General features: G+C 53.4%; 1 protein-coding gene across 6 annotated transcripts; it reads right to left on the bottom strand.

Moving 5' to 3' along the window:
• Window positions 1-400: 400 nt before the first annotated feature.
• ZNF335 (zinc finger protein 335) lies at window positions 401-24,702 on the bottom strand. 6 transcript variants are annotated; one of them, XM_008015511.3, is made up of 28 exons: window positions 24,604-24,702; window positions 23,692-23,942; window positions 21,932-22,172; window positions 20,755-20,832; window positions 20,191-20,496; window positions 19,951-20,091; window positions 17,492-17,638; window positions 15,641-15,893; window positions 15,376-15,553; window positions 14,074-14,186; window positions 12,877-12,895; window positions 12,629-12,745; window positions 12,462-12,538; window positions 12,221-12,381; window positions 11,224-11,456; window positions 9,584-9,677; window positions 9,353-9,447; window positions 5,478-5,737; window positions 4,349-4,460; window positions 3,898-4,272; window positions 2,214-2,356; window positions 1,980-2,134; window positions 1,727-1,830; window positions 1,561-1,638; window positions 1,235-1,318; window positions 1,082-1,147; window positions 918-999; window positions 401-828 (listed from the first exon to the last, which is right to left on the bottom strand). In XM_008015511.3, exons 2-28 carry the CDS (start codon window positions 23,890-23,892, stop codon window positions 701-703), a joined length of 4,041 nt encoding a protein of 1,346 aa, XP_008013702.1. In that variant the 5' UTR covers window positions 23,893-23,942; window positions 24,604-24,702; the 3' UTR covers window positions 401-700. The 6 variants fall into 6 exon arrangements, 5 of the variants coding, with proteins under 5 accessions (XP_008013702.1, XP_008013712.1, XP_008013707.1 ...); XR_501852.3 differs by lacking the exon at window positions 24,604-24,702 and having other exon boundaries at window positions 1,727-1,873; window positions 23,692-24,320; XM_008015521.3 differs by lacking the exon at window positions 24,604-24,702 and having other exon boundaries at window positions 401-825; window positions 23,692-24,320.
• Window positions 24,703-26,596: the final 1,894 nt, after the last annotated feature.

Below are 26,596 nucleotides of genomic sequence, written 5' to 3'. Positions count from 1 at the left end.
CCAGCAGGGCCTGCATGGATACCCCTGGGGATCAGAGGACTGGGAGCTGTGCCTGTCCCCAACCCAAAAGCCAGACTCTAGCTGGCCTTGGATCCCCACAGTGAGCAGACAGCTGGGTGTGCCTCACAGTCGAGGATCAGGAGAGCAGCCTCAGGGGACCTGTAGGCACAGAGCGCATGCTCCCTAGGGCCCAGGGAGGAAGCAGGTCTGAAGGTGCTTGTTGGGGCTCTCGCTGGTTCAGCCGCCTCTCTCATTGCCAGGCCTCTGCAGCAAGGGTCTGCCCTGCTGGTGGATCACTGGACTTAGAGAGGCAGGGCAGGGCAGGTCATGCTGTGGAGCCACACAACTTCCACCTCAAAAGATCTGGCCTGGTTCAGGCTGCAGCAGCAAGCAGACAAAGTAAGCTGTTCAGGACTGGACTCCAGTCCCTTTATTGAGACTGAGAGGCCAGTGGGTCCACCCAAACAAAAATAAATTTCTATCCCAAAGCCTGCCTGCAGGCTGGGGCACCCAGCACGTCTTGGCCGGGGCCCATGGCTGCCCCTAACCCCAACAGCACAGGTCTGGCTCCCTAGGAATGAGAGGATGCTGGCTGTCCAGTATCTGGAGATACTAAATGAAGAGGGAGGTGAGTCCTGGTGGCCCCCCACCCCCAGGAGGGCTGGCCTCAAATCCATGATCTGTGTCGGGCCCTCAGGGCTCAGTCATCGGCCAGGGTGATGACGTCGTACTCGATGCCCTGGTGCTGCAGCTGTTGAATGTGTTCAGGCACTGCCTCCTCTGTGCCAAACAGGCCTTGGGCTTGGGCCATGGCAGCATCAGCCACTGCTGCCAGGGGAGGGGAAAGTATGGTGAGCTAGGGGCTCAGGAGCTGGGTCCAAACCCAGCCCTGTGCTCCTCAGGGTCCAGCTCCATACCTGTGACAGCCGAGTGTGCTGCAGCCTCAAGTTGAGCCTGTGTGACAAGCTGCTGGCCTGGGGACACAGGCACATACTGGATCTGGAGGGGAAAAGCTGATAAGATGCTGGCCTGCAGAAACCCTGCCTGTGCCCCAGGTCTCCCTGTCCTCCCAGGGCCCTACCTGGGACTCCTGAAGGAACGGGGCTCCTTGTTCATACTGGATGTGTGTGATCTGGCCCTCCTGTACCTGCAGAGAGGAAGCCAAGCTGTGATTCTGGGAAGAGGTCATGCAGTCCTTCACCACACCCCACCCTCATCCCAGGGTGTGGTCTACCTGGATGTGATGGCCCTCGGGGACCACAACATATTCCTGGGGGAGCAGGTGCTGGACACCATCCTGGGAGATGATATACTGCACCTGTGGGCGGGGGGGGAGGGTGGCAGTGGTGGCAAGGAGGCAGGTGCTGAGGCCTCGTTCTCCAGGAGCTCAGCTAAGAAGGCAGAGTGGAAGACTAGGAATAGCCACCAGCAACAATGCAGTTGTTGGCAAGCATGGACCCCAGGAGGGGTGGTTTGGAAAGTATCATTCCTCCCCAAGGTGGGTCTTTGGTTGGGAGGGTAGGTCACAGTTAAGGGCATCAACAGTAGCTAGCAGCTCACCTGGTTGTCGGAGGTCACCAGGTGCTGTACAGTCTGGCCATCTGCTGTGGTGATCTCTTGGATGTAGGTGGCTTCCTCCTGCCAGGACCAAGGCAGCTCTAGCCTCATTTCTCTACCCCAACCCCTGCCTGTCATTGGCCACAGGGCCCCCAGTCCTGACTCTTACCTGATTGGTCACTGTCTGCTCCTGGGCAACGATGATATGTTCCTGGCCCAGTGCCTGCTGTAGCCGCTCTGGGCCCAGGACCCCGTGACTGGACTGGAGTGCGGCTGGGCAGAGAGGAGAGGATGCTCACGTGAGGTCCAGGAAAACCTGCAAGGCCCCAGCCTCTACTGTGCCCAGAGGTGCCTTTTGGGGCAGTGGCCCAAGTCTCTGGATCTACCCTGGTGCCCACCCTGTGGCCCCAGGGGCAGCTCACTGTGCAGGGTGGCCAGTGTTTCGTCATCACTGTTGAGGATGATGGTCTGGGTTGGGGTCTGGGTAGCAGCCCGGGCTGTAGGGGTTCCTGACTTCCTCCCATCGGGACTGTGCAGCCGCTGGATATGGAACTTGAGGTGCCCGTTACGGTTGAAACTGAAGGGGATGAAAGGTGGCTCAGGTTAGCTCCATCATACATGCCCAGGGGTCCCCACCCATCGGTATGTGGCCTCACCGCTGCCCGCAGAGGTGGCATGCAAACGGCTTCTCCTTGGTGTGAGTCAGCATGTGCCGCCGCAGGTCCTTCTTATTCTTGGAGGCGAAACTGCACTGGCTACACTGGTGGGGCCGCAGGCTTGAGTGCTGCGCCATGTGCGCCTGCAGAGAGGGCAGAGTTGGCATCAGCTGGGTCAGGACAGATGGCAACAAATCCCCAGATCCCTGCCGACAGCTGGTCAGGGAACCAGGCAAAGCGGACCTGGGAAAACCAAAATCCTGTGTACTAACAAGAAGCTGGGAAGAAAGGCCAAGCCAGATCCACATCTGGTGCTGCTGTGTCCTAAAAGTGAAAGGCCATAGGTTCCATCATTATTAGGTCAATTGGAAAATTTCAGTTTACCCATATATAACTTAGAGGTGTTGGATGAGGGGACCTGTGCAGGTCCCATCGGGCTTTTTTTTTTTTTTGAGACAGAGTTTTGCTCTTGTCGCCCAGAGGTGGAGTGCAGTGGCGTGATCTCAGCTCACCGCAACCTCCGCCTCCTGGGTTCAAGCGATTCCCCTGCCTCAGCCTCCCGAGTAGCAGGGATTACTGGCATGCGTCACCAAGCCTGGCTAATTTTGTATTTTTAGTAGAGACGGGTTTTCTCCATGTTAGTCAGGCTGGTCTCAAACTCCTGACCTCAGGTGATCCACCCGCCTCGGCCTCCCAAAGTGCTGGGATTACAGGCATGAGCCACCGTGCCTGACCCGGGCCCTGATTTTCTAGGGTTGAGGCCTGCCTGACAGAGCCTCCACCTCTGCATCTGTAGGGGTGGGGCTCTAGGCTCTGCTTCGCTCTCTGACCTCTGGGGAGGATGCAGTGCGTGACTGGATCTGAAAACTGGAAATCCTCAGGCAAACAGGGAGGCCCCCAGCTGGGCTGTGAACCTGCCCACTAGCCTTCTCCATGGTGGCTCCCCAACTACCTCAAACTTCTGTGCCCTCAGTATTCTAGACAAGTGGTCCCCAACCTTTTTGGCACCAGGGACTGGTTTTATGGGAGATAATTGTTTCATGGCATGTGCAGGGTGATGGTTTTGGGATGAAACTGTTGCACCTCAGATCATCAGACACTAGTTAGATTCTTATAAGGAGTGTGATCTAGATCCCTTGTATGCACAGTTCACAATGGGGCTGTGCTCCTATGACACTCTAATGCAGCTGCTGTGACAGGAAGTGGAGCTCAGGCTAATGCTTGCCCACCTGCCGCTCACCTCCTGTGTGGCCTGGTTCCTGACAAGCCATAGATGGCTACTGGTCTGTGGACCAGGGGTTGGGGAACCCTGTTCTAGACGTTCAAGTCTCCCTAGCCATGCCTCTGTCTCACACCTCTGTGCCTTTGCTCCTGGAGGCCCAGCTTGGCCATCCCTCCTGTGGCATTTTCCCCAGCACACTCAAGTTCAAATGACTTGCTCTCTGCCCTGCATCCTTGGTTCACACTCGGAACACTGTCTGGCATTAGTCACATTGTGTCTAGTTTGCCTCCCCACCAGACCAAGCTCCCTGAGAGCTGGGACCTTGCTGAGTCATCTCTGACCAATCTCATCCACTCAGAGGGGGGCAAAGGATCTGGTTTGAAAGGGCACTCATTAAAGGTTTGTTATACAAATGTGTGGCCCAATGAATGACAGCAGAGACACAGGAGCGCCAGCACCTACCCGGACCTCGGGCCACTGGCGGGCACTGAAGGGGCAGTCGGGGCACTTGAAGGCACCAGGCCCAGCATGGGCCCGCTTGTGACTCTCCATCTCAGCTCGGCCAGGGAAGGCCTCGGCACAGATCTTGCAGGAAAACTTCTTTGATGCTGCAGTGGCTGCACACGGCGGTGAGGGGGGCACTGCCAGGCCCAGGGCTTTGCTGGTTGCAGGAGGTGGGGAGGCAGAGCTCGGGGGGTCCCCTACACGGTGGGTGCTGGCTGGAGATGGAGGCTCAGGGCCATCTCTCGGCAGCCCCCCACACTGCAGCAGGGGCCATTTGGCACCAGAGGCCAGAGCATCTGGACTTGGGAAGGAGATGGAGCCATCTGCGGTGAGCTGTGGAGAGACAGGGAGCATGAGGTGCTGAGAAGGGGAGGGAGGTAGGGGAGTGGTTGGCATCCCCAAGCCTCACCTCAATGTGGTGCAACTGGGTACCATCAGTAGCCATGATGTAGTGGGTGCCAGCTTCTTTTAGGGTGTCACTCACAACCACAGTCTGGGCTGCCTCTCCTGAGGGCTCCTCGCTGTGGGCACGGAGAAGGTTCTAGGAGAAGATGGAGGGCCACAGGAGCCCCCTTCCCCAAGCAACAGGCATCAACTGAGGGATGACTGTCACCAAAGATGAACTCAAGTCAGAAGGGCCCAGGGTTCAACTGTGGCTCTGCCCTGTTACCAAATGACCCTCTACCGTCTCTCTTGTAAATGATTACAACTCAAGCATAGGTCCTTCTCAAAAACTGGTCATCCTTGTCCTTGGTAAACATGGCAAGGTGAGGGGCACACAGTGAGGGAGAGGGGTCCAACCCAAGTCTGGCCAAGTTGAGCAGGACAGGGGGACCAGGCCAACCAGTAGCAAATGGTGAATCCACCACCAGGAGCTAGTGGAGGAGGCAAGGCTAACAAGGACCTGCTGCCTAAGAGTAGAGAGCAAATGCTGAGACTGGCCGCCCAGGTGCTGGCCAAGGGCATGGGCCCGGGGTTCCTGACTCCCAGCCCAGCTGAACAATTTGGCACTTGGATTCAGGGCTTCCTCAGATGGCCTAAGAGTTCGGTGAACATAAACATGCCTGCCCAAGCTCATTCATTGTAGGGAAGCCAAGTGCAGGAGCCAGGCCTCAATGCTGGTAAAGAGGCCTGAGCTTCTTTGGAATGTCAGAACTGGAGAACACCTGGGATCACTCAAGAAGAGCACTTGGCATGGGTACCAAAGGGACCAGGGTTCAAATCTTACCTACTGCGTGTGTGGTTTCAGGCTGGTCACTTAACCTCCCTGGCCCATTTCCTCATTTGTAAAACAAGGGAAATCTGGATCTCATGGGAATGGCTTAGGTCCCATCATGACTGCCAAGTGCTTGGAACATCTAAGTGGCTAAAAAAATGGTAGCTCTTGACCTCCTGAGAAGGGTAGACTCCACCACCAATCACTTGACGTGTATTGGGATTTTTGCCTCCTGCCAACTAGGCTTGGGTGGGGCCCAAATCGAACTGACCAACCACACCTACAAAAAGCTGAAAGGGGCCTTGCAGGCAGCAGGTCTCACCTGTAAGGTGTGCCAGGAGCTGATGTTCCCTCCTCCATAGGGGGTGCCGTGATGACACTGTAGCCAGTCCCACCAAATGGACCAGGTGCCAGGGTGATCTGTGGTAGGTCAGGAGGGCCTAGCTGGCTCTCGGCTGCCACACCGCCCCCTGGCTCTGCCACATGGAGGGTGACCACCTGTGGAGTGGCACCTTCAGGGGAGGGCTGCCCACCAGGGGATGCTAACCCTGCTTCCACGTCCTCCGACTTCACCACAGCCACCTGCAACAGCACCAGGGGGCAGGATGGGAGGCATCTGTGGCAGAGAAGCAGGTATGCAAGATGCCTCTCCCATCTCAGTGTCCCAGATGCACCCACACACTCTAGTCAGACCAGCACTGCCACCGCTCATTTGAATAATCCAAGTTCTTTCTAAAATATACTCCGGCTTTCCAAATCCCACTCAGCAACTGGAAATAGACCAACAGGAATAGGGCAGAGCAGTTGTGCCCCCCACAAACATTCGGCAATGTCTGGAGACATTTCTTATCACAGCAGGAGGGGGATGGTACCGGCATGTAGTGGGGAAGAGGCCAGGGATGCTGCTGAACATCCCATAATGCACAGAACTGCCCCACCACACAATAGCATCTGCCTCAACATGCCAATAGTGCTGCAGTCAAGAAATACTGGGGATAACTGACACTTAGAAAAAAAGCTGCAGTGTACATCTTACTCTATAGTCAGCTTCAAATGGGTTGAAGATTAAAATGTAATCAAACTCTAAATATATTAAAAGAAAATGTAGGTAAGTATTTTAGAATTGGGGTGGGGAGATTTTTCTAATCATGACAGAGAAAGATAACAGAGCAAAATTAACCATAAAATGAAGCCAAAAAACAAAGAAATTGGGTTTGGGGGATATTTAACAACTCATAAAAGGTGGACTTCCCTCATATATGGAGCTCCTGCAAAGCAATAACTAAAAACAACTTAACAGAAAAACACACGCAGGACACAAACGGGTACTTTAGAAAAAGAATACAATGGTCTCTGAACATAAAGAGAGAAGTTCAATATCATTTACGGTCACACAACTACTATTTTTTTTTTTTTGGAGACTGGGTATTGCTCAGGCTGGAGTGCAGTGGTGTGATTATAGCTCACTGCAGCCTCAACCTGCTGGGCTCAAGTGATCCTCCCACCTCAGCCTCTCAAGTAGCTGGTACTACAGGCATTCATTGCCACACCCAGCTAATTTTTTTTTTTTTTTTTTCTTTAAGAGACAGGGTTTTACCATGTTGTCCAGGCTGGTCTCAAACTCCTGGACTCAAGCAGTTCTCCTGCCTCGGCCTCCCAAAGTGCTGGGATTACAGGTGTAAGACTGGTGTGTTGGCTCACACCTGTAATCCCAGCACTTTGGAAGTCCGAGGCGGGTGGATCATGAGGTCAGGAAATTGAGATCATCCTGGCTAACACAGTGAAACCCCGTCTCTACTAAAAATACAAAAATTAGCCGGGCGTGGTGGCGGTGCCTGTAGTCCCAGCTACTCAGGAGGCTGAGGCAGAACAGTGTGAACCCAGGAGGCAGAGGTTGCAGTGAGCCGAGATCGCGCCACTGCACTCCAGCCTGGGTGACAGAGTGAGACTCCGTCACCACCCCACCCCGCCAAAAAAGAGATTTATAAAGATGGATAATACCCAGTGAATTGGCATGAATGCAGGAAAACATACCCTACTGGTGGCCATGTATACTGGCATATCTTTTTACAAGGCTTCGCACCATACCCTCTGACCCACTAATAATTCTTGTAGGCGGCTTTTTGAAAATACTACAAAAATGTTGGCTGGGCATGGTTGCTCACGCCTGTAATCCTGGCACTTTGGGAGGCCAAGGCAGGTAGATCACTTGAGGTCAGGAGTTTGAAACTAGCCTGGCCAACATGATGAAACCCTATCCCTACTAAAAATGCAAAAAAGTAGCCGGGTGTGGTGGCATGCACCTGTAATCCCAGCAACTCAGGCAGCTGAGGCAGGAGAATCATTTGAACCCAGGAGGCAGAGGTTGCAGGGAGCCAACATCACGCCACTTCACTCCAGCCTGGGTGACAAAGTGAGACTCCATCTCAAAAAAAAAAAAAAAAAAAGTTTATGAGCACTGAAAATATATGTACAGTGAAGCACTGCTTGAATTAATATAAAATGAAAGAACCCAGCCAATAAAGGACTAAACTATAGCTGAGAACATCCATGTGATGGAATGATACAGAGATGCAAGATGGAGATCTTAGGAGAATGAGGGTAACTGCAGGTGCTGGCCAGGCCATGCATCACACGCTGTTAAGTGAAAGATGACGCTGAGAAACAGCAGCAATGTGATTCCAATTTTTAAGGAACAAAGGTCTAAGTGTTACTATGAGCATGAACAAAGCCCTGAAGAAATTCTTCTGAACCCATTTACTGGGTATCTGAGGGGAGGGGAGAAATGCCAAGGACTTTCACCTTCTATTGAAACATTTTCTAATGTTCATTTTGTTTCTTTTTTTCTTTTTTTTTTTACATGGAGTTTTGCTCTTGTTGCCCAGGCTGGAGTGCAATAGTGCAATCTTGGCTCACTGTAACCTCCGCCTCCCAGGTTCAAGTGATTCTCCTGCCTCAGCCTCCCGAGTGGCTGGGATTATTACAGAGATGTGCCATCACACCCGGCTAATTTTGTATTTTTAGTAGAGACAGGGTTTCTCCGTGTTGGTCAGGCTGGTCTTGAACTCCTGACCTCAGGTGATCCACCCACCTTGGCCTCCCAAAGTGCTGGGATTCCAGGCGTGAGCTACCATGCCAGGCCTGTTTTGTTTTTTACAAGCATGTGCTTTTGTAAGCAGAAAAACTACCACATGAGATTGGCATGGGAACAGGAGACAAATCAACAGAACAGAACTGAAGCCTAGAAATAGACTCCTACATATTTGGGAATCTAGTATATGAGAAGGAGGACACTTCAAACCACAGGGGAAGATACCACATCGGATGACTTCTGGAAAAAAAATCGATCCCTACCTTTCTGCATACATCAAAAATAAATTCTAGGTGGAGTAAGATTTAAGTGTAAAAAAATAAACCCTAAGAAAAAATATAAATGAATGTTTATATAATCTTGGGATACAAGCTGGAGGAGTCTTTCTAGGGATGACACCAAAGACAAAACTATAAAAGACTGATAAATTTTCCTATCTAAAAATGTAAAACTTCTATACACCCCTAATTGCCATGAACTAAACTCTATGAAGATTTCTGAAACTTATCATTTTAAAAACACTCTTCATCTTCTCATGAGGCTAAGAAACAGAAGGGGCTAATAAACCTCCCTCTGCCTTGGAGACCAGGCCAGATGTGAAGTGGGGGGCGGGGAGGGGCAAAGGTGCAGAACTTTGGGGAGGTGCAGGAACCAAGACCCCTGGAACTCGAGAGAATGGTCTGATCTAGAGGAAGCCCTGGGGTCTGCAGGCTGTGGGAGGTGTCCTGGAATGACGGCACTCTTTTGGATGGAAAAGCTAGTTCAGACCCCTGTGGGGGCACCCACAGGCACATGGTGGCTACAGAGGTGGGAGGAAGACAAAACAAGAACAGGGCCCAGATGCCACAGGGGCAGTGTGTACTGTTCCACCTGGCAGGTCACCAGTGATTCCGGAGAATGGACGGGAGACCCCATGGCCTCCCTGGCAAAGCCTGTTCCTCTCTGTGTTTGCCTACCAGACTTCAGTGGATCTGTCTCCTCCACTACCCTGGAGTTCCCAAGGGCGGGGCAGCTCTGATACACTGTTGTCCTCTAGTCCCAGTGTCCAGTGCAGGGCTGGGTACCTGCAGAAGCTGGGCAGGGGAACAGGTTCCCAGGTAACTCACCTGCAGGGCTGTGCCCCCCAGTTCCCGCTGGGCACTCATGTTCAGTAGAAGATCCAAGGCTGTCTGCGTGGCCATCGCTGTCGACTCCTCGGCTCCTGGGTGGGGTGGGATCTAAGCCTGACAAAGTGCTAGAAAACTGGCACCCAATACCACCCCCTCTCCATCTTGCAGCCGCCACCAGCACGCCTGCCCCTGCCCCACTCAGAGCTCCTGTCCTCCCACAGAGCTCACCTTGCTGGTAGATGATGGTGGCGCCGCCCAGGGTGTCAGGACAGAGCAGTGAGGGAGCCTCAGATGACTGGAAAGGTGTCGCCTCTGGGGGTATCTATGGGGTGGACATATGGCCCCCCAATGTAAATGGCAGATTCAAGTGCCATTTACCAAGCGCCTCTGATCTGCCAGACATTTTACATCTGTTGGTTTGTTTTATCTTCATAACCACTTTTCTTTTTTTTTTTTTTTGAGACGGAGTCTCTCTCTGTCATGCAGGCTGGAGTACAATGGCACAATCTTGGCTCACTACAACCTCTGACCCCTGGGTTCAAGTGATTCTTGTGTCTCAGCCTCCTGAATAGCTGGGATTACAGGTGCCCGCCACCATGCCCAGCTAATGTTTATATTTTTAGTAGAGATGGGGTTTCTCCATGTTGGTTGGCTGGTTTCAAACTCCTGATTCAAGTGATCCACCCGCCTCGGCCTCCCAAAGTGTTGGGATTACAGGCGTGAGCCAGCACACCCAGCCCATAACCACTTTTCAAAATATACCAGCTCAGTGCTACAGATGAACCCACTAAGGCTCAGAGAGGTGAAGTGGCTGGCCAAGAATACCACTCCTAATATACAGCAGGGTGAGGGCTTGAACCCATGACTGTGTGATTCCAGGGCCTGTGATCTACCAGCATGTCATGTGGTCCATGTTTCTGGGGATACTGTGTCTGCTCACATGGCAGAGACTGCTAGCTACCTATCCTGAATCCATCCTCCTCTTCCTTCTTGCTAACAGAACTCTGATTTTCACCAGGGTGGGAATGTACCCAGCTCCAAGACATTTCTCAGCCTCCCTTGCAGCTAGGTAAAGTGTGGCCACATGACTAAGCAACGATCTTCAGGTGAAGTTCATGAGGAATGATTGATAGATGGCGGATATCCTTTTTGCTTCTCCCCCATCCCTTCCTCCTGCTTCCTGCCTGGGATGTGGCTGGGAAGGCTGGTGCTCCTGCAGCTATACCGGACCATGAGGTAACTACAAAGATGAAAGTCATATGCCTAAGATGACTGGGCAGATACGGAGAGCTTTTTCCCTTCTGACTGTATAATCACCACACCAGCCCTAGACTGCTGACCTGTGGAATTCTCGTATAAGACAGAATAAAAAACTTAAGTTACTAGTATTTCCATTCTCTATTACTAGCACTAGAAAGCCACCCGTACTCTAAGCTTAGGGTTCGCATATGTGTGACTCAGCGAGTCTTTTTTTTTTTTTTTTTTTGGAGACGGAGTCTCGCTCTGTCGCCCAGGTTGGAGTGCAGTGGCGCGATCTTGGCTCACTGCAAGCTCCGCCCCCCGGGTTCACGCCATTCTCCTGCCTCAGCCTCCCGAGTAGCTGGGACTACAGGCGCCGCCACCTCGCCCGGCTAGTTTTTTGTATTTTTTAGTAGAGACGGGGTTTCACCGTGTTAGCCAGGATGGTCTCGATCTCCTGACCTCGTGATCCGCCCGTCTCAGCCTCCCAAAGTGCTGGGATTACAGGCTTGCGCCACCGCGCCCGGCCTAGAGGCAGGTATTATTTTGTTGCACCTTAATGTGCAAATGATGCTGGGGTTGGGAGCAGCTGCCTCACTTTGTCATCCTGACCCATGCCCTGACCTTACCTCAGGAGGTCCTGGGGAGCTGGGAGGTGGTCCAGGGGCCACACTGTGCTGCTGCTTCAGCTCCTCAATCTGCTGCAGAGAGAAGAAGGGGCGACGGCGGGAGGGGGGCTCCTCAGGGTGGCGCCTCCCCCATTCCTCGAAGCTGCTTGCATGTCGGCACCGTACGTGCAGGCGTAGGTTTTTCTTGTGCCGTGTGCTGAAGTGGCAGTACTCACAGGCAAAGGGCTTGGCCCCTGGAGGCACATGTTGAGGCAAGCTTAAGTCTGTCCATCCCTAGCCTACCCCCTCCAGGAATCCTTTCTTGATCCTAAGGATCTCTCCAATTGACTCACTTCCAGAGATTCATTCCCATATGTTGGCGAACACATGCCACTGTCTGTTCTGGTAGCCCAGGACAGAAATGAATCAAGGCTGCCCTCTGCACTCAACAGCCTTCCCGTGCATGCCTATTTGCAAGGTCATGTGACTACAAGCTCCTTCTGCAGGTCATCACAGGACTCTGGCTAACGGAACCCCTGGCTCCTTTTCTCTAATCGCCCCTAGTGTGCTGACCAGGTAGCTAAGCACCAAAGAAACAATGTTTGCAGTGCAGCTTCTGTGGGCCAAGCCAATGGCATTGCTTCTGCAGCTTCATTTGCCAAGACAGGGCCTAGAAAAGCCTCCTCTCCAGCCCCAGTGCCAGCACACACAGGGCTCAAGGAACAAATGGAGCTTACTTTCATCATAGTCATATGGCAGGCACTTCTGATTCCCCCATTTCATAAATATGGAAGGCTCAGAGAGGGCAAGTGACCAGCCCAGAGCCATCCAGAGAACTGGCCAAGCGGGAACCTGGGCTCAGGTTAGGGTAAATATGCCCACGGGAAATTCTCTTTACACTTGAAGCACTTGGGCTGTTCTGTGGCTACCGAGGGGGAAGAGGGTGGGAGCTAAGCCTCTGATCGGGGCAGAGGGAGCTGAGGGCTGGTGAGTGGGACTGGGGTGCGCCCAGGCTGACCTGTGTGCTTGACAGCCACATGGGACAGCAGGAAGTCCTCTCGGAAGGTGCGGTAGGGACAAAAGCTGCATTTGAAGGGCTTGTCACTGACGTGGGACAACTGGTGGTTCAGCAGTGCCTTCTTGTCTTCACAAACGAACTCACAGAACTCACACTTGAACCTGGAGGCAGTTTGAGGGAGGGAAGCTCAGTGATGCGCTGGGGACTGCTCCCGTCCCCAGGGGCCTCTGAGGGGATGTACCTGCGGTTGGCAACAGCCTGGATGTGTGTGAGCAGGTGCATTTTGAAGGTGTAGCGCTTCTTAAAGGACTTTCCACACTGTGAGGGGTGAAGAGCAGTGAGATGGCGATCACCCTCCATTACCCAGGGAAGGCCCTCCTCCCAGGCCCAGCCCTGGTTCCCACCCACCTTGTCACACATGTGGGGCTTCTCAGTGCTGTGCGTCTTCATGTGCTGCGTAAGTCTTTTCTGCATGGGGTACACACGGCCACACACAGGGCAGGGGAAAGAGCTCAGCTTTGGAGTCTGGGAAGGCATAAGAAGGGGCCAGATGGAGAAAGAAGGGGAGGAGGGAGGATAAAACCTCCCCTCTTGTCCCCACCTCCACAAACAACCCCCAGGCAGGCTCCCTTCCCAGGCCAGCACCCCAGACTCACCGGATCTGGCCTCTTCTTCCTGGGGGGAAAAGGCCGAGGAGTTAGACCGGGGCTTCCCCAAACCCACTCTAGACCCTCTCACACTGAACAGACCCAGTCTCAGCTCTGAGCCTACTCCCTGCCAAGGCACCTTTCTTTTAGAACAGTGCTTCCCCAGCTGGAGTTCACTGGGGAAAATGCTAAGAGGCACGCTGAAAATAACATATTCTGCACTCAAATATATTTGTGAAACATTCTTTCTCTCTATCAATCACAAAATGTTATTTGCATATTAAAAGCTCTAAGGATCAGTTAAGGCCAGGAGTTTGAGACCAGCCTGGGCAACATAGCAAGACACTGTCTCTACAAAAAAAAATTAGTAAATAATAAAAATTTAGCCGGGTGTGGTGGTTAGCACATGTAGTTCCCAGCTACTCGGAAGGCTGAAGCAGGAAGATCGCTTAAGCCTGGGAGGCCGAGGCTGCAGTGAGCTGTAATTGTGCCACTCCACTCCAGACTGGGTGACACAGTGAGACTCTGTCAATCAGTCAATAAAAGCTCTAAGAAATTCTGCAGGAAAGAGGTGCTGAACAGCTCTGCAAGCTGGTGATCCTACACTAATCTTACTTGGCCACAGAACCCCCCTTTTTTCTTTTCATTTTAAAAAAAGAAACCTCAAAGCATCTTGGGCTGGCTTTTCCACACACACAGCTGGAGCTGTCCCAGGGGATCTGTCTCCAACCTCTGCTCACAAACCACCTCTCATGAAGCGAACTCCTACCTGAAGCTCCAGATCGAATTGTAATCCTGTGAGCAATCATTAGGCGCCTAAGAACTTTCGTTTCTCTCTCTCAGGTGCACTCTCAGCCCTGTGAGAGATGAGTAGGATCTGGAGTCCGGAAGATCTTGGATCATTTACTGAACTCCTTTAGGTACATAATTTCCTTCAATCCCCTCAACAATTGCCCCCATTTGATGAGAAACTAAAGCTCACAAGAGGTAAGAGGCTGAGCTGGGGACCTCAAGGTCCTGGTACTGTCCTGTTCTAAGCCAAATGATCTGGGGTGAACTGCCTTTCTGCTCATGCCTGTAGTGTGCAGCAAATAGGGCTGGCTCAGAGCAGCAGTGTGGTAAGTGGGAACCATAGTTATCCTGGGCCTCCACTGCCCCACTCAACCTGGCATCTCTTGCCCGGGTCCCTCTCACCCCCATACTGACCGGTCTCGGCTGTGCACAGCGGCGTGCCGAATGACGTCCTTCCGGTAGACACTGGTGTAGCTGCACTCGTCACACTTGTAGGGCTTGCTGCCCACGTGGTTGAACATGTGCTCCTGGGAGACAGACAAAAGGATAGTGGGCTGAGGCTTGGCCTCCTCTCCCATCCCCGTCCCTACCACACCTGTGGCCACCGCTTTAGGGTTGCTGCAGGAGCAGCTCACAGAACACAGGCATGTGGACAACACACCGCGATGCAAGGGTCAAAGCCTAGGAAGGCCCGGGGACTCTCCCCAGCGAGAGCACCCACTCCGTGCTGGCTCACAACTTGACAGAGGAACCTAAGTCTCAGGGTGGAGGGACCTTGTGATGGCAGAGCTTGAAGCTGAAGCCAGGCAGCATGGCGCCACAGCCTCCACCTCTCCCACTGTGTCACAGGGGCTCACTCTGACCACCATGCCTGAAAGTACCCTCTCCCACAGCTGCCAACTTGCACATTGGCCAGGCCGAGCCACGGTTTCCTGGGTCAGTAAAATGGGACTATAGACACCTACGACCTCACTGGGCTGCAATAAGGATTTAATTATCCAGTTACTGCATAAAAGGCTTAGGGCTGCTGCAGGCCATGTGGTAGCTTGCATTAAGGTGAAAAAGGAACCGTGGTTTTTTTTCTTCCCCTGCTCTTGTTGCCCAGGCTGGAGTGCAGTGGCATGATCTTGGCTCACTGCAACCTCTGCCTCCCAGGTTCAAGCGATTCTCCTGCCTCAGCATCCCAAGTAGTTGGGATTACAGGCATGCACCACCATACCCAGCTCATTTTCTATTTTTAGTACAGACGGGGTTCCTCCATGTTGGCCAGGCTGGTCTCAAACTCCTGACCTCAGGTGATCCACCCACCTCAGCCTCCCAAAGTGCTGGGATTACAGGCGTGAGCCACTGCTCCTCGCCTAAAAGGAACGCTTTTCTTGAGACACATGACTGCCATCTGCTGGAAATCTTTCTAACACATGGAATCAGATGAAAACAGTTTTACGGCGTCTGTGGTGGCGAAGATATGCTGCCGCTGTGCACCGTGCTGCCTGCAAAACTGCCCACTGCAGCCTTCCCAGCACCTCCCCACATTCCTGCAGGCTCTGAGGAGCTGAGCATTCTTCAGCGCACCAATGAGCCAGACACGCATCCTGAAGAGCAGCAGGATGGTCAGCCAGGATGCTCTGTGACTCCATTCTCCCTCAGTGGCACCAGCTGGCCTCTGCTTGCCTTCTTCACCCTCCCATGAGCCCCAAGCCTCTTTGGCTCCTGCACCTTGAGAGAGGACCAGCGGCGGGAACGATAGCTGCACTGCAGGCACTTGAAGAGCTGGGGATCGCCAGCCTCATGGGAGTTGACGTGGAAGCGCAGGTCCTCGTGGGACAGAAAGCGAGAACCACAGATGCGGCACAGGAAGGGCCTCAAAAGCGGTTTGGGCGACTTGTAATAGTACCTGCAGGAAGAGGGTGTTGGGGAAAGCTCTGGTGGGGTTGGTGGCTTAACCACACACCTGCCCCACCCTCACCTCTGCTCCACATACTTGCGGTATTTCTTGCCTAGGAAGCGCCTGGAAGGTCGACCTCGGCGCCGGGGTGGAGTGTCATGCTCATCCGGGCAGGAGGGAGCTGCGTTCTCTGCATCTGACTGGCTCACACCAGCTTCCACAGGGGTCCTGTTTGCCTTGCCCATGGCCACCAGGTGTCCTGGGCCTGAGGAGCTGGGAGCCTCAGGATCCTGTGGCTCTGGAGGGCTCTGTCCACTCTGGGAACTCACTAGAGGCTCTCCTTCCACACCTGCCATGGACATGCCAGGTCACAAGCCAGCCATGACACACCAGGACAGACGTGGACAAGTGGGCCAGAGGCCAGCCAAAATATCCTCCCACCCACTCATCACAGACCACTGATGGGTGCATCGAGTCACATGACACAGACAGCCTCTGGTTAGAGGGCAGCGTGGATCCTACCGCCCAACAGCCGACATTCTGTCAGCATGGTAGGACCTGGCCTGGATTAGAGCAGCGGCGAGAGCTGGGACTTTCCAGTTAGGAGACCTGGGTTCCAGGCACAGCTGTCAATGATGTGCTGTGCACCCACAGGCAAAGCCATTCCTCTCCCGGAGTCTCATTTGCCCCATTTATCCAAGGGAGGCCAGAATGGCAGCTCTGGTGACTTCACAGAACATTCTAAGGCTTGGAAAGCAACAGCAGTGCTTTAACACTGGCATTCCCTAGGGAGGTCAGGCAGCTGGCGAGGGCTGATGGGAGGGAAGGAGGGAGAAGACGTGACTTCCGTGCTTGCAAACCATTTGAAGTTTGGACGATCTAAATCTGTTACCTCTTCAAAAACATCGACAATATTTAAATATTAAATATGTACTAGAAAAATTAACAATACAGACAATGCAGGTAACATTCTGTTTCTTGACTGGGTTATACAGGTGCTTGGTTACACAGATGTGTGCACCTTGTGAAAACTCATCGACCTAGGCAGAATATGTGTAACTTTCTGTACATATATGCCTCGGTAAAAAGGCCTATAGGCCAGGTGCGGTGGCTCACACCTGTAATCCTAGCACTTTGGGAGGCTGAGGTGGGCGGATCACCTGAGGTCAGGAATTTGAGACCAGCCTGGCCAATATGGTGAAACCCTGTCTCTACTAAAAAATTAGCTGGTGTGGTGATGGGCGCCTGTAATCCCAGCTACTCGAGACTGAGGTACGAGAATCGCTTGAACCTGGGAGGCGAGGGTTGCAGTGAGCCAAGATCATGACACTGCACTCCAGCCTGGGCAACAGTGAAACTCCGTCTCAAAAACAAATAATAATAATAATACAACAATTCTCCAACCATAAACAGCTGCCATTGTACTCTTTTGTGTGCATTTAACCCTTAAGCAATCCTAATAGGCATGCTGCTATAACCTCCATGCATAAATAAAGGGACTGGAGATTTAAGCTCCAAGTCACACAGACTGCAGGCGGCAGAGCCGGTGCTCACACCACGGCTGGGTCCTTCCTGTCCCCCAGCCATTAATGCTCTGAACCAGGGCTCCTCTGATAGTCCCAGGCCTCAGACTTACTTCTCTCTTCTTATTTCAGTAATATTTAAAATTTATTTTATTCATTCAGTGATAAAGACCCAAATTTCTCTTTTGCTATGACAAATTGTGGTGAAAGGCATTTCCGTAAAGCTGAGATAGATTCCTGAGTCAAGGTTTCTTGAGCTTGAGTCTTCGAGGGCTTTCTCCTTTCCCAGGAGGCCTGCAGGTGACCTGGTTTGAGACAGCTGCCCTGCAGGGCACACTCAGTCCCCAGAACTCCACAGAGACAAGCAGGGAGTGAGGCCACTCCTGACCCACCCACACGAGCCCCTCCCAAGACCAAACCTCACCATCTGGGAGGTCTGAGATCTCCAGGCGGGGCAGCTTCCGGGGCCGGCCAGGTCTCCTTCGGGGCCTTGGGGTACTGGGGGTGGGGCGCTGGAGCCGAAGCTGCCGGCCTCGGGGCTCATCCTCAGCTGGATTATAGTCGCTATCCTCTGTGGGGGACAGTAAAGTTGGTGAACAGTGGCAGGACCTGCCCTTTCAGCCCTAACCCCCTCCCCAGCTCACTTCCCCACCCCTGTGTACACTCCTCCTCCGAGCCCACAGTGATGCTTCCTCCAGAAAGCCCTCCTGGTCTCCTCTGGCTGACTTGGCGTTCCTGCCCTGAGCCCCTGAAGTTCTTTCTCTACCCTTCCTGGCACCTACCACTAGCTCATAAAACACCTTCATGTGAATAGGGAAAAGGCACCCCTTCCTCCAGACAGTGTACAGCCAGTTAGAAAAAAGTTTAAATAAACATTAAAGTCCACAAACTCTACGGCGGCCCTATCCAAAACAGCTGCCACCGGCCGTATGTAGCTATTGAGCCCTTGAAATATGCCTAGTCCAGGCCGGGCGCCGTGGCTCAAGCCTGTAATCCCAGCACTTTGGGAGGCCGAGATGGGCGGATCACGAGGTCTGGAGATCGAGACCATCCTGGCTAACACGGTGAAACCCCGTCTCTACTAAAAATACAAAAAACTAGCCGGGCACGGTGGCGGGCGCCTGTAGTCCCAGCTACTCGGGAGGCTGAGGCAGGAGAATGGCGTGAACCCGGGAGGCGGAGCTTGCAGTGAGCTGAGATCTGGCCACTGCACTCCAGCCTGGGCAACAGAGCGAGACTCCGTCTCAAAAAAAAAAAAAAAAAAAAAAGAAATATGCCTAGTCCAAACTGAGATATAATTAAGTGTAAAATAATGAATTTCAAAAAATTGGTATTAAAAAACTCACCAACGATTTTATTTATTTATTTATTTTTTGCATTTTTAGCAGAGACGGCGTTTCACCGTGTTAGCCAGGATGGTCTCGATCTCCTGACCTCGTGATCCGTCTGCCTCAGCCTCCCAAAGTGCTGGCTTACAGGCGTGAGCCACCATGTCCGGCCAAAACACCAATTGTTATGACAGCATACTGAAATATTTTAGGGCCAGGCACAGCAGCTCACACCTGTAATCCCAGTGCTTTGGAAGGCTGAGGTGGGAGGACTGTTTGAGGACAGGAGTTTGAGACCAGCCTGGGCAACTCAGCAAGACAATTTCTTGGCTGGGCGCGGTGGCTCAAGCCTGTAATCCCAGCACTTCGGGAGGCCGAGACGGGCATCCTGGCTAACACGGTGAAACCCCATCTCTACTAAAAAATACAAAAAACTAGCCGGGCAAGGTGGCAGGCGCCTGTAGTCCCAGCTACTCGGGAGGCTGGGGCAGGAGAATGGCGTGAACCTGGGAGGCGGAGCTTGCAGTGAACTGAGATCCGGTCACTGCACTCCAGCCTGGGCGACAGAGCAAGACTCCGTCTCAAAAAAAAAAAAAAAAAAAAAAAGGCAATTTCTTTTTCTTTCTTTTTTTTTTTTTTGAGACGGAGTCTTGCTCTGTCACCCAGGCTGGAGTGCAGTGGCACGATCTCGACTCACTGCAAACTCCAACTCCCAGGTTCAAGTGATTATCCTGCCTCGGCTTCCCAAGTAGTTGGGATTACAGGTGCCCACCACCACACCCAGCTAATTTTTTGTATTTTTAGTAGAGACGGGGTTTCACCATGTTGGCTAGGCTGGTCTTGAACTCCTGACCTCATGTGATCTGCCTGCCTCAGCCTCCCAAAGTGCTGGGATTACAGGCGTGAACCACCACACCCAGTATTTCTCTTTTTTTCGTTTTTTTAAGGCAGGGTCTCGCTCTGTCGCCCAGGCTGGAGTGCAGTGGCACAATTACAGTTCACTGCAGTCTTGACCTCCTGGGCTCAAGTGATCCTCCCAAGTAACTGAGACTACAGGCACATACCACTCCGGCCTAATTTTTGCATTTTTCGTAGAGATGGGGTTTCGCCATGTAGTCCAGGTTGGGCGACCCCGTTTCCACAAAAACTAAAAAATTAGCCAGGCATGCTGGCAGGCACCTGTAGCCCTAGCTACTCGGGAGGCTGAGATGGGAAGATGGCTTGAGCTCAGGAATTCAAGGTAACAGTGAGCAATGATCACCATGCTACATTCCAGCCTGAGCAACAGGGCGAGGACCTTCTCTCGCACCTTTATTTGTATTCTATTTCTGTGGTGCAATTGTGAACAGGGCCCCCTGTGCTCTTTTCCAGTGTGCACCCTGCACAACTGTACACAAAGGTCCTAGTCCCAGAGCACAACCTCCTCTGTCTTACACTGGAGGGACCTATGGATGTGTCTATGCCAATTCCCCTTTACTGGCCCTCCAAGTGAAAGCTCAGTGAGTATGTCTAGATGGGCGTAGGGATGGCAGGCCTAGAAACCATGGTGGCCTACCCTCCAGGTCATCAATGGCTCCAGCGTCTACAATGTCGTCATCGTCCTCCTCCTCCGGTCCCTCTTCCTCTTGGGTCTTGGTGGAGGTGCTCCACTTCCGTAGACGTCCTTTTTTACCAGATGCTGCTGTGGCTGCTGCTACTGGGGGTGGGGGGAGGGTAAGACAAGCTTGCCATGTCTGGCTCCCAGCACCCCACCCCCACCCATGCAGTCCAAGCAGGTAGGCTGCTACTGAGGCACCTGGACGGAAGTGGCGCTCCCGCATGTGGCGCAGCAGTGTGGCCTTGGTGCTGCTCCGGTACTGGCACATCTTGCACTTGAACTGCTGCACCACCACCACCTCCATCATGGCCTCCAGGCTCTGCAGGTCTGGTTCTTCAGCACCAGAGGCTGGAGGCAGCTGCACCGGGGAGCTGGGCCCACCCTGTGCCTCCTCAGGTGGCTCCAGGCATGTGGATGTGGATGTGGGGCCATCTGCCAGGGCCTCAATGGCTGCCAGGCTGTGGGCCAAGGTGGAACTGGACATTGGTGATGTCATGGGGGCTCCTAGGGGTGGGTGAGGCAATTGGTGGGCGGTTACATGGAGGGCAGCACTGGCCATGAGCTGTAGCTACCCCTCCTAGGCAGACCCAGGGAGTGCAGAATCAAATTCCCCACCAGAGGCCACCCGGTCAGTAGGAAAACTGAGACCCAGAGTCGTGGATACCCTGCCAGGGCCACAGAGGGAATCCGCAGCAGAACCTGTCCTCATCTATCCCCTTGCCCACTGCAGGTCTTCCCTGATTCTGGCACCCAGGGTCTTACCATCATCTGGGCCCTGCAGGATCAGGTACCTCGTGGTCTCGGCCCCGCCATCCTCGGCACTGGTCACAGTGATGCAGCCTGGGCAGAGTTGGGGAAGGGTCACACCTCCTGGGGAGGGGTTCCCAGCAACAGGCCCACCCCCATGGGCCCCACTTTGGCCTGTGAGCAGGGCTGGTCCACACTCATTCTGGCTCCCATGTGTGACTGCAAACCAGCTGTGTCGCCCCCTGAGCCTCAGCTGACTTCCTTGGCAGGGCTGTCTGGAGGTCTAGTGTGACAAGCTGACTCAGCAGCTGGCCCACACTTACACAAGATGCCACAGCTACACCAGCTGCCCAGGCTTTGACCACCAAACCTGAAAAGTCCTCCTTCCTCTCCAAACTTCTCAAAGTAAAGGACTAGCTCCTGCACCACTTTCTTAGGGCTGGCTTCCCAGACTATCCCAGGGCTTTTTGAGGTACTATAGTCTCTATAAATATCATTAACAAAAAGTGGGTACAGCACCATGTGTCATGGCTCATGCCTGTAATCCCAATACTTTGGGAGGATGAGGCAGGAGAAGTGCTTGAACTCAGGAGTTCAAGAAAAGCCTGGCCAACCCAGCAAAAAGGTGGTGTGCACCTGTAATCCCAGCTACCCTGGAGGTCAAGGCAGAGAATCCCTTGAGCCCAAGAGTCTGAGGTTGCAGCACACTATGATTGCACCACTGCTCTCCAGCCTGGGTGACACGGCTCTGGAGTTAGACTGAGCTCATGGCCTGACACCCCACACTGCTTGCTGGTGACAGTGGGTAACTTATGTATGTCCTCAGTGCCTCATATTTTTCATGTGGACTGTGAACATAACATTCTTTACCTTTTGGGGTTATTGGGAGGATTAAATGAGCTACTGTATGTAAAGTTTAGAACAGTCCTGGGCACAAGGTAAGCAATAACAGTTTATATTATTTATTGAGAGTCTGTCATATGCCAGGCGCTATGCTGAGAACCTTATCGTGTTGTCTCATTAAATCCTCATTTACCACCGTGAGACAGGGGTGACTGTTTCCACTCTGCACATTCCGCATGGGAAAGTAATCTGCCTGAGTTCATGCAGCTAGGGTGGGCACAGCTGGCTGCAGGACACTGCAGGGAAACCCCTGTGGGGCTCCTCTGTGGGGCTCCTCTGCCTGACTCACTCTGGATGAGGTCGGGCCCGATGGTGGACTCGATGATCTTGTCGATGGCTGAGCCCAGGTCCGAGGAGGAAGCTGTGCAGTCGGACACCAGCATGTTGGGGTCTGGGAGTGCACTAGAGTGCACAAGTGCTGGGGGACCGCCTGTCACCCCTGCCACTGGCCCATGGGACACAGACGATGAATCAGGGAGGTAGCCATTAGGCAGGGGGTCTGCGCTCGAGCTGCTCTCGGATACCTCCTCCTGAGGGGCATGAAACGGAGGTAGGAAGTTTAGCAGCAGGGTATGGGGCAGGGCAGCCTGCCAACTCCCACCTGCTAGACACAGCTTTCTGGCCCAAGGACATGGTCAGTGGAGCCACTCATGCCCTCAGCCCCACTGAGGACCAGTGACAGAGGCCCTCCAATCACAGAGTCCCCCAGGAAAAAGTCACAGGGTCCCTGTATCTCATTACGGGATACCCCAAAATAAGGGAAGGGACTCCTAAGCCACAGCCAGGGTCTACACCACAGCCGGGGGGAGCTATTGTCATTGGGCTTTTGCATAAATCATTCCCTCTGCCTGAAACTCTTCCCAGCATCACCCTATGGCTAAATCTTACCCAGCCTTCTCACCACCATTTAGCTGGTACCTCTTCTAGGAAGTCAATGCTGACTTTGAGGCCAAGTCAGGACTTCTTCACCCTCAGTGCTGCAGCTGCCTGTGTCCCCAGCACCACACCACTGTGGGGTTCATCGTGCCTTGTAACAGCCTCCCTGCCAGACTGTGCCCTCCACAAGGGCCTGGAACAAACTTGTCTTTTCCCCTGCTGTATCTCCAGGGCCCAGCACATGCTGAGCACATGGTAGGCCCCTATCTCTGCTGAATTAATGAAACCCTAGGACCCCAGAATGATGACCACTGCTGTGCACTTCTATCACGTGATATACTGAATATGATCATTATCTTGCAGATAAGAATGGCTAATACGTATTGAGTGCTTACAATGTGCTGAGCACTGTTTTAATTATTGGCTTTGCATATGTTAATTTATTTCATCCTCACAAAAACTCTATGAGGCAGGTCTATTTACCATTCCCACTTTACAGATGAGGAAACAGAGCTAGATGTTGGGTAGCTTGCTCAAGATCACACGGTTTGGAAGTGGCACAGCCAGGAGAAGACGTTTACAAAATGTTTGCAAGAGGATGTCTGGTGGGAGCTCACATTGAAAGCAAGTATTTCTGCTCTACTTTAGCCAGGAGACTGAGGCTCAAAGAGGTCTCCCAGTAAACTGGAGGCAGGACCCGGTCTTAACCCAGGACACCTGCCCTTTTTTTTTTTTTTTTGGTAGAGATGAGGTCTCGCTATGTTGCCCAAGCTGGTCTCCAACTCCTGGGCTCAAGTGATCCTCCCACCTCAGTCTTCCAAAGTGCTGGGATTACAAGCAACGAGCTACCACGCCTGGCCTAGACATCTGCCTCTCAAAGTGTGAGGACTGTGGGTACTATAGTAGCTAAGACCTCAGCCTAGATATGAATCCTGGCTTTGTCTGCACTCGGTACCTCGACATCCTTTTCTATAAGATGTGGAGAAAAATGGTATGTATCTTAGAAGGTACGAAGCCCCCATTTTAGGGGCTTGGCTTGGTGCCTGGCTCACAGTAAACCAGAAACACCAAGTATTAGCTACAAACAAGCCTTGCTGACTGTTTCCTCTTGGCTGTCAGGCACTTATGCTCGCGGTCCTTGCCTCCACCCACGCCGTCCAGCCCGGTCCATACCTGAGAGCCGCTGCCGCGGTCCGAGCTTTGCCCCACGCCAGAGTCATCGGCCTCTGCCTGCCCCGGGGCGGCCGCGGCGTCGCTGCTGTCGGCCGACACGGCTTCCGAGGTGCCCACACCCAGGCCGCTCTCAGAGGGCTCCTCGGGCCGGCCAGGCCCAGGGGCCGCGTCGCTGCTGCTCTCCACCTCGTTCTCCTCCATCGGATCAGCGGGCTGCCTGACAGCGTGGCGTAGGGTCTGGGGACTTCACTCTGCGAAGAGAGGTGACCGTGGCTGGAATAAGTGGGCCATCTCCCCAGCCCCGGCAACCGCAGCCCACCCAGCTGCACCCCTGCGCCCATTTTGCAGATGCAAAAACTGAGTCTCCGACGGGGCGGGGCTTCCTGGTGTATTGCGAGGGGAGCTCGGGAAAAACTTGACGGAGAAGCTGTGCTTCCCAGGCTAAGGCCCTTCCCGTGAGGGTGGTCAATGGCTGGTAATCTTGACCCTTTCCCTCGCCCCCACGATTCTCGTGGAGCGTTTCTCTCTGTGAGTCCTATCCGGGCTCCGTGGTTCAGCCCTTCAGCCCCCGCGTCCCCCCGGGTTGCAGGGTCGGTGGTACAGCCCGCTGGCCCCCTGGGTCAGTGGTTCGCTCCCCCCCGGTTCCCCTGTGGAGGGGCTGACAGCGACGGTCTCGGGGCCTGGCGACTTGGGGCTGTCCCCGGCGCTGCCTGTGCTCCAGGCCCGACGCCATCTTGTGGTGGCGCCGGGTTTCCGCTCAGGCAAGTGCGAGAGCGACTAAAGGGCCTGGGACCCCGGGGCCCTGTTCGGACAGCCCCGCCGGCCCGGGAACTCGCCTCCGGGTAACCTCGCAGTGTGACCTCACTCCACGGCAGGGTACGGTGGGGCCGCCTGACTCTACCCGAAGCTCACCTGAGGCTTTCCTAGCCACGTTCCTCTCTGACTCCGGCATCGACGAGGTCGCCATCCTCTTTCCCCCGCTGCGGAGGAACCCATCGGCCTATTGTAGGCCGGAACTACTTCTCCCGCTGGCCCCGGGAAAGACACATTTTCAGTGTTCCGGAAGGTTGCTCCGAGGCCTCAAAACCATAATCGGGTCTGAAGAGACTCTGGGATTTTATACGTCGGCTAACATTTGGCATGGGGCCCACTATGGGTTGGGGACTACTTTATCTCCTGGCGGAGTGTTACATAGGAGTGGGTGTGACGTCATTCTGGGTCCCTTCCTGGGCCGCAGGGTTGGGCGCGGCGAATGCGGGCCCAGTTCTCTTGGGGCGTGGCTCCCGATGGCTTGGCCGCGCCCATCCTACAACAGCCCGGAAGAGCGGTGGCCGCGGGTGGCTTTGGCTTGGCAAAAGAGGAGTTTATGTTGTCAGTCATTTTACTTGACTCATGACCTATTAGCGCGCTTCTGCAGCCTAGTCGATCTCTGTCCGTTAGGTTTGATGTGTTTTGTTGGGAAGGGAGTGTATAATTATTGTTGTACAGATAGGGAAACTGAGGTGTGGGTATGGGAAGGGCTGGTCCAAAATCACATCCAATGAAGGGGACTCAGGAGCCAAGTACGGATGGCAGGGGTCGGGGAAATGGAGGAAGTTAATGCTTGTCCCTTAGGGTTGTATACATATTTGTTAACATTAATAGAGCTGAGGCCGGGCGCTGTGGCTCACGCCTGTAATTCCAACACTTTGGGACGCCAAGGCGGGAGAATCGCTTGATCCCAGCAGTTCCAAACCAGCCTGGGCAAAACAGCGAGACCCCATCTCTACAAAAAAAAAAAAAAAAAAAAAAAAGCCAGGCATGGTGGTGCGTGCCTATAATCCTAGTTGCTCCGGAGGCTGAGGTGGGAGGATCGCTTGAGTCTGGGAGGTTGAGGCTGCAGCGAGCCGTGATCACACCACTGCACTTCAGCCTGGGCGACAGAGCGAGACCCTGTTTTAAAAATTAAATAAATACAAGTCAACTACCTATCCTTTAAAAGTGGAGAAAGAAAAAAAAATTTGGCCGGGCACGGTGGCTTAAGCCTGTAATCCCAGCACTTTGGGAGGCCGAGACGGGTGGACCACAAGGTCAGGAGATGAAGAACATCCTGGCGAACACGGTGAAACCCCATCTCTACTAAAAAAAAAAAAATACAAAAACAAAACTAGCCGGGCGAGGTGGCGGCGCCTGTAGTCCCAGCTACTCGGGAGGCTGAGGCAGGAGAATGGCGTAAACCCGGGAGGCGGAGCTTGCAGTGAGCTGAGATCCGGCCACTGCACTCCAGCCTGGGCGACAGAGCGAGACTCCGTCTCAAAAAAAAAAAAAAAAGAAAAAAGAAAAAAAGAAAAAAAAATTTAATTTAAAGTCTGCTGCCGTTAAGGTATGACCTTCTTCCGGAATGCCTGAAATGTTGCCTTCTGTTAATTAAGACTTTTTTAGCAGGTTGCAGTGGAAGAGCACAAGAGGGAGTAAGGCGCTCTGGTTTTTGTCCCTAAGTCTCTGTAGTTCCATAGGCTATTTTCCTTAATTGAAAGATACAAACTTTTGGGGGGAAAGTCTCAAAAAAACTCCTAAGTAGGCTGGGCGCAGGGGCTCATGCCTGTAATCTCAGCACTTCAGGCGGCTGAGGTGGGCGGATCACCTGAGGTCGGGAGTTCGAGACCAGCCTGACCAACATGGAGAAACTCCGTCTCTACGAAAAATACAAAGTTAGCCGGGCGTGGTGGCTCATGCCTGTAATCCCAGCTATTCAGGAGGCTGAGGCAGGAGAATCGCTTGAACCCGGGAGGCCGAGGTTGCGGTGAGCCGAGATCAGGCCATTGCCCTCCAGCGTGGGGAACAAGAGCGAAACTCTGTCTCAAACAAAAAACTCCTAAGGAGAAAACCTATTAAAAAGGAGAAAGGAGGCCGGGCGCGGTGGCTC

This window comes from Chlorocebus sabaeus, chromosome 2 (assembly GCF_047675955.1).
Source record: "Chlorocebus sabaeus isolate Y175 chromosome 2, mChlSab1.0.hap1, whole genome shotgun sequence".
Taxonomy (NCBI): Eukaryota; Metazoa; Chordata; class Mammalia; order Primates; family Cercopithecidae; genus Chlorocebus; species Chlorocebus sabaeus.
This window is presented reverse-complemented; position numbering and strand designations above follow the sequence as displayed.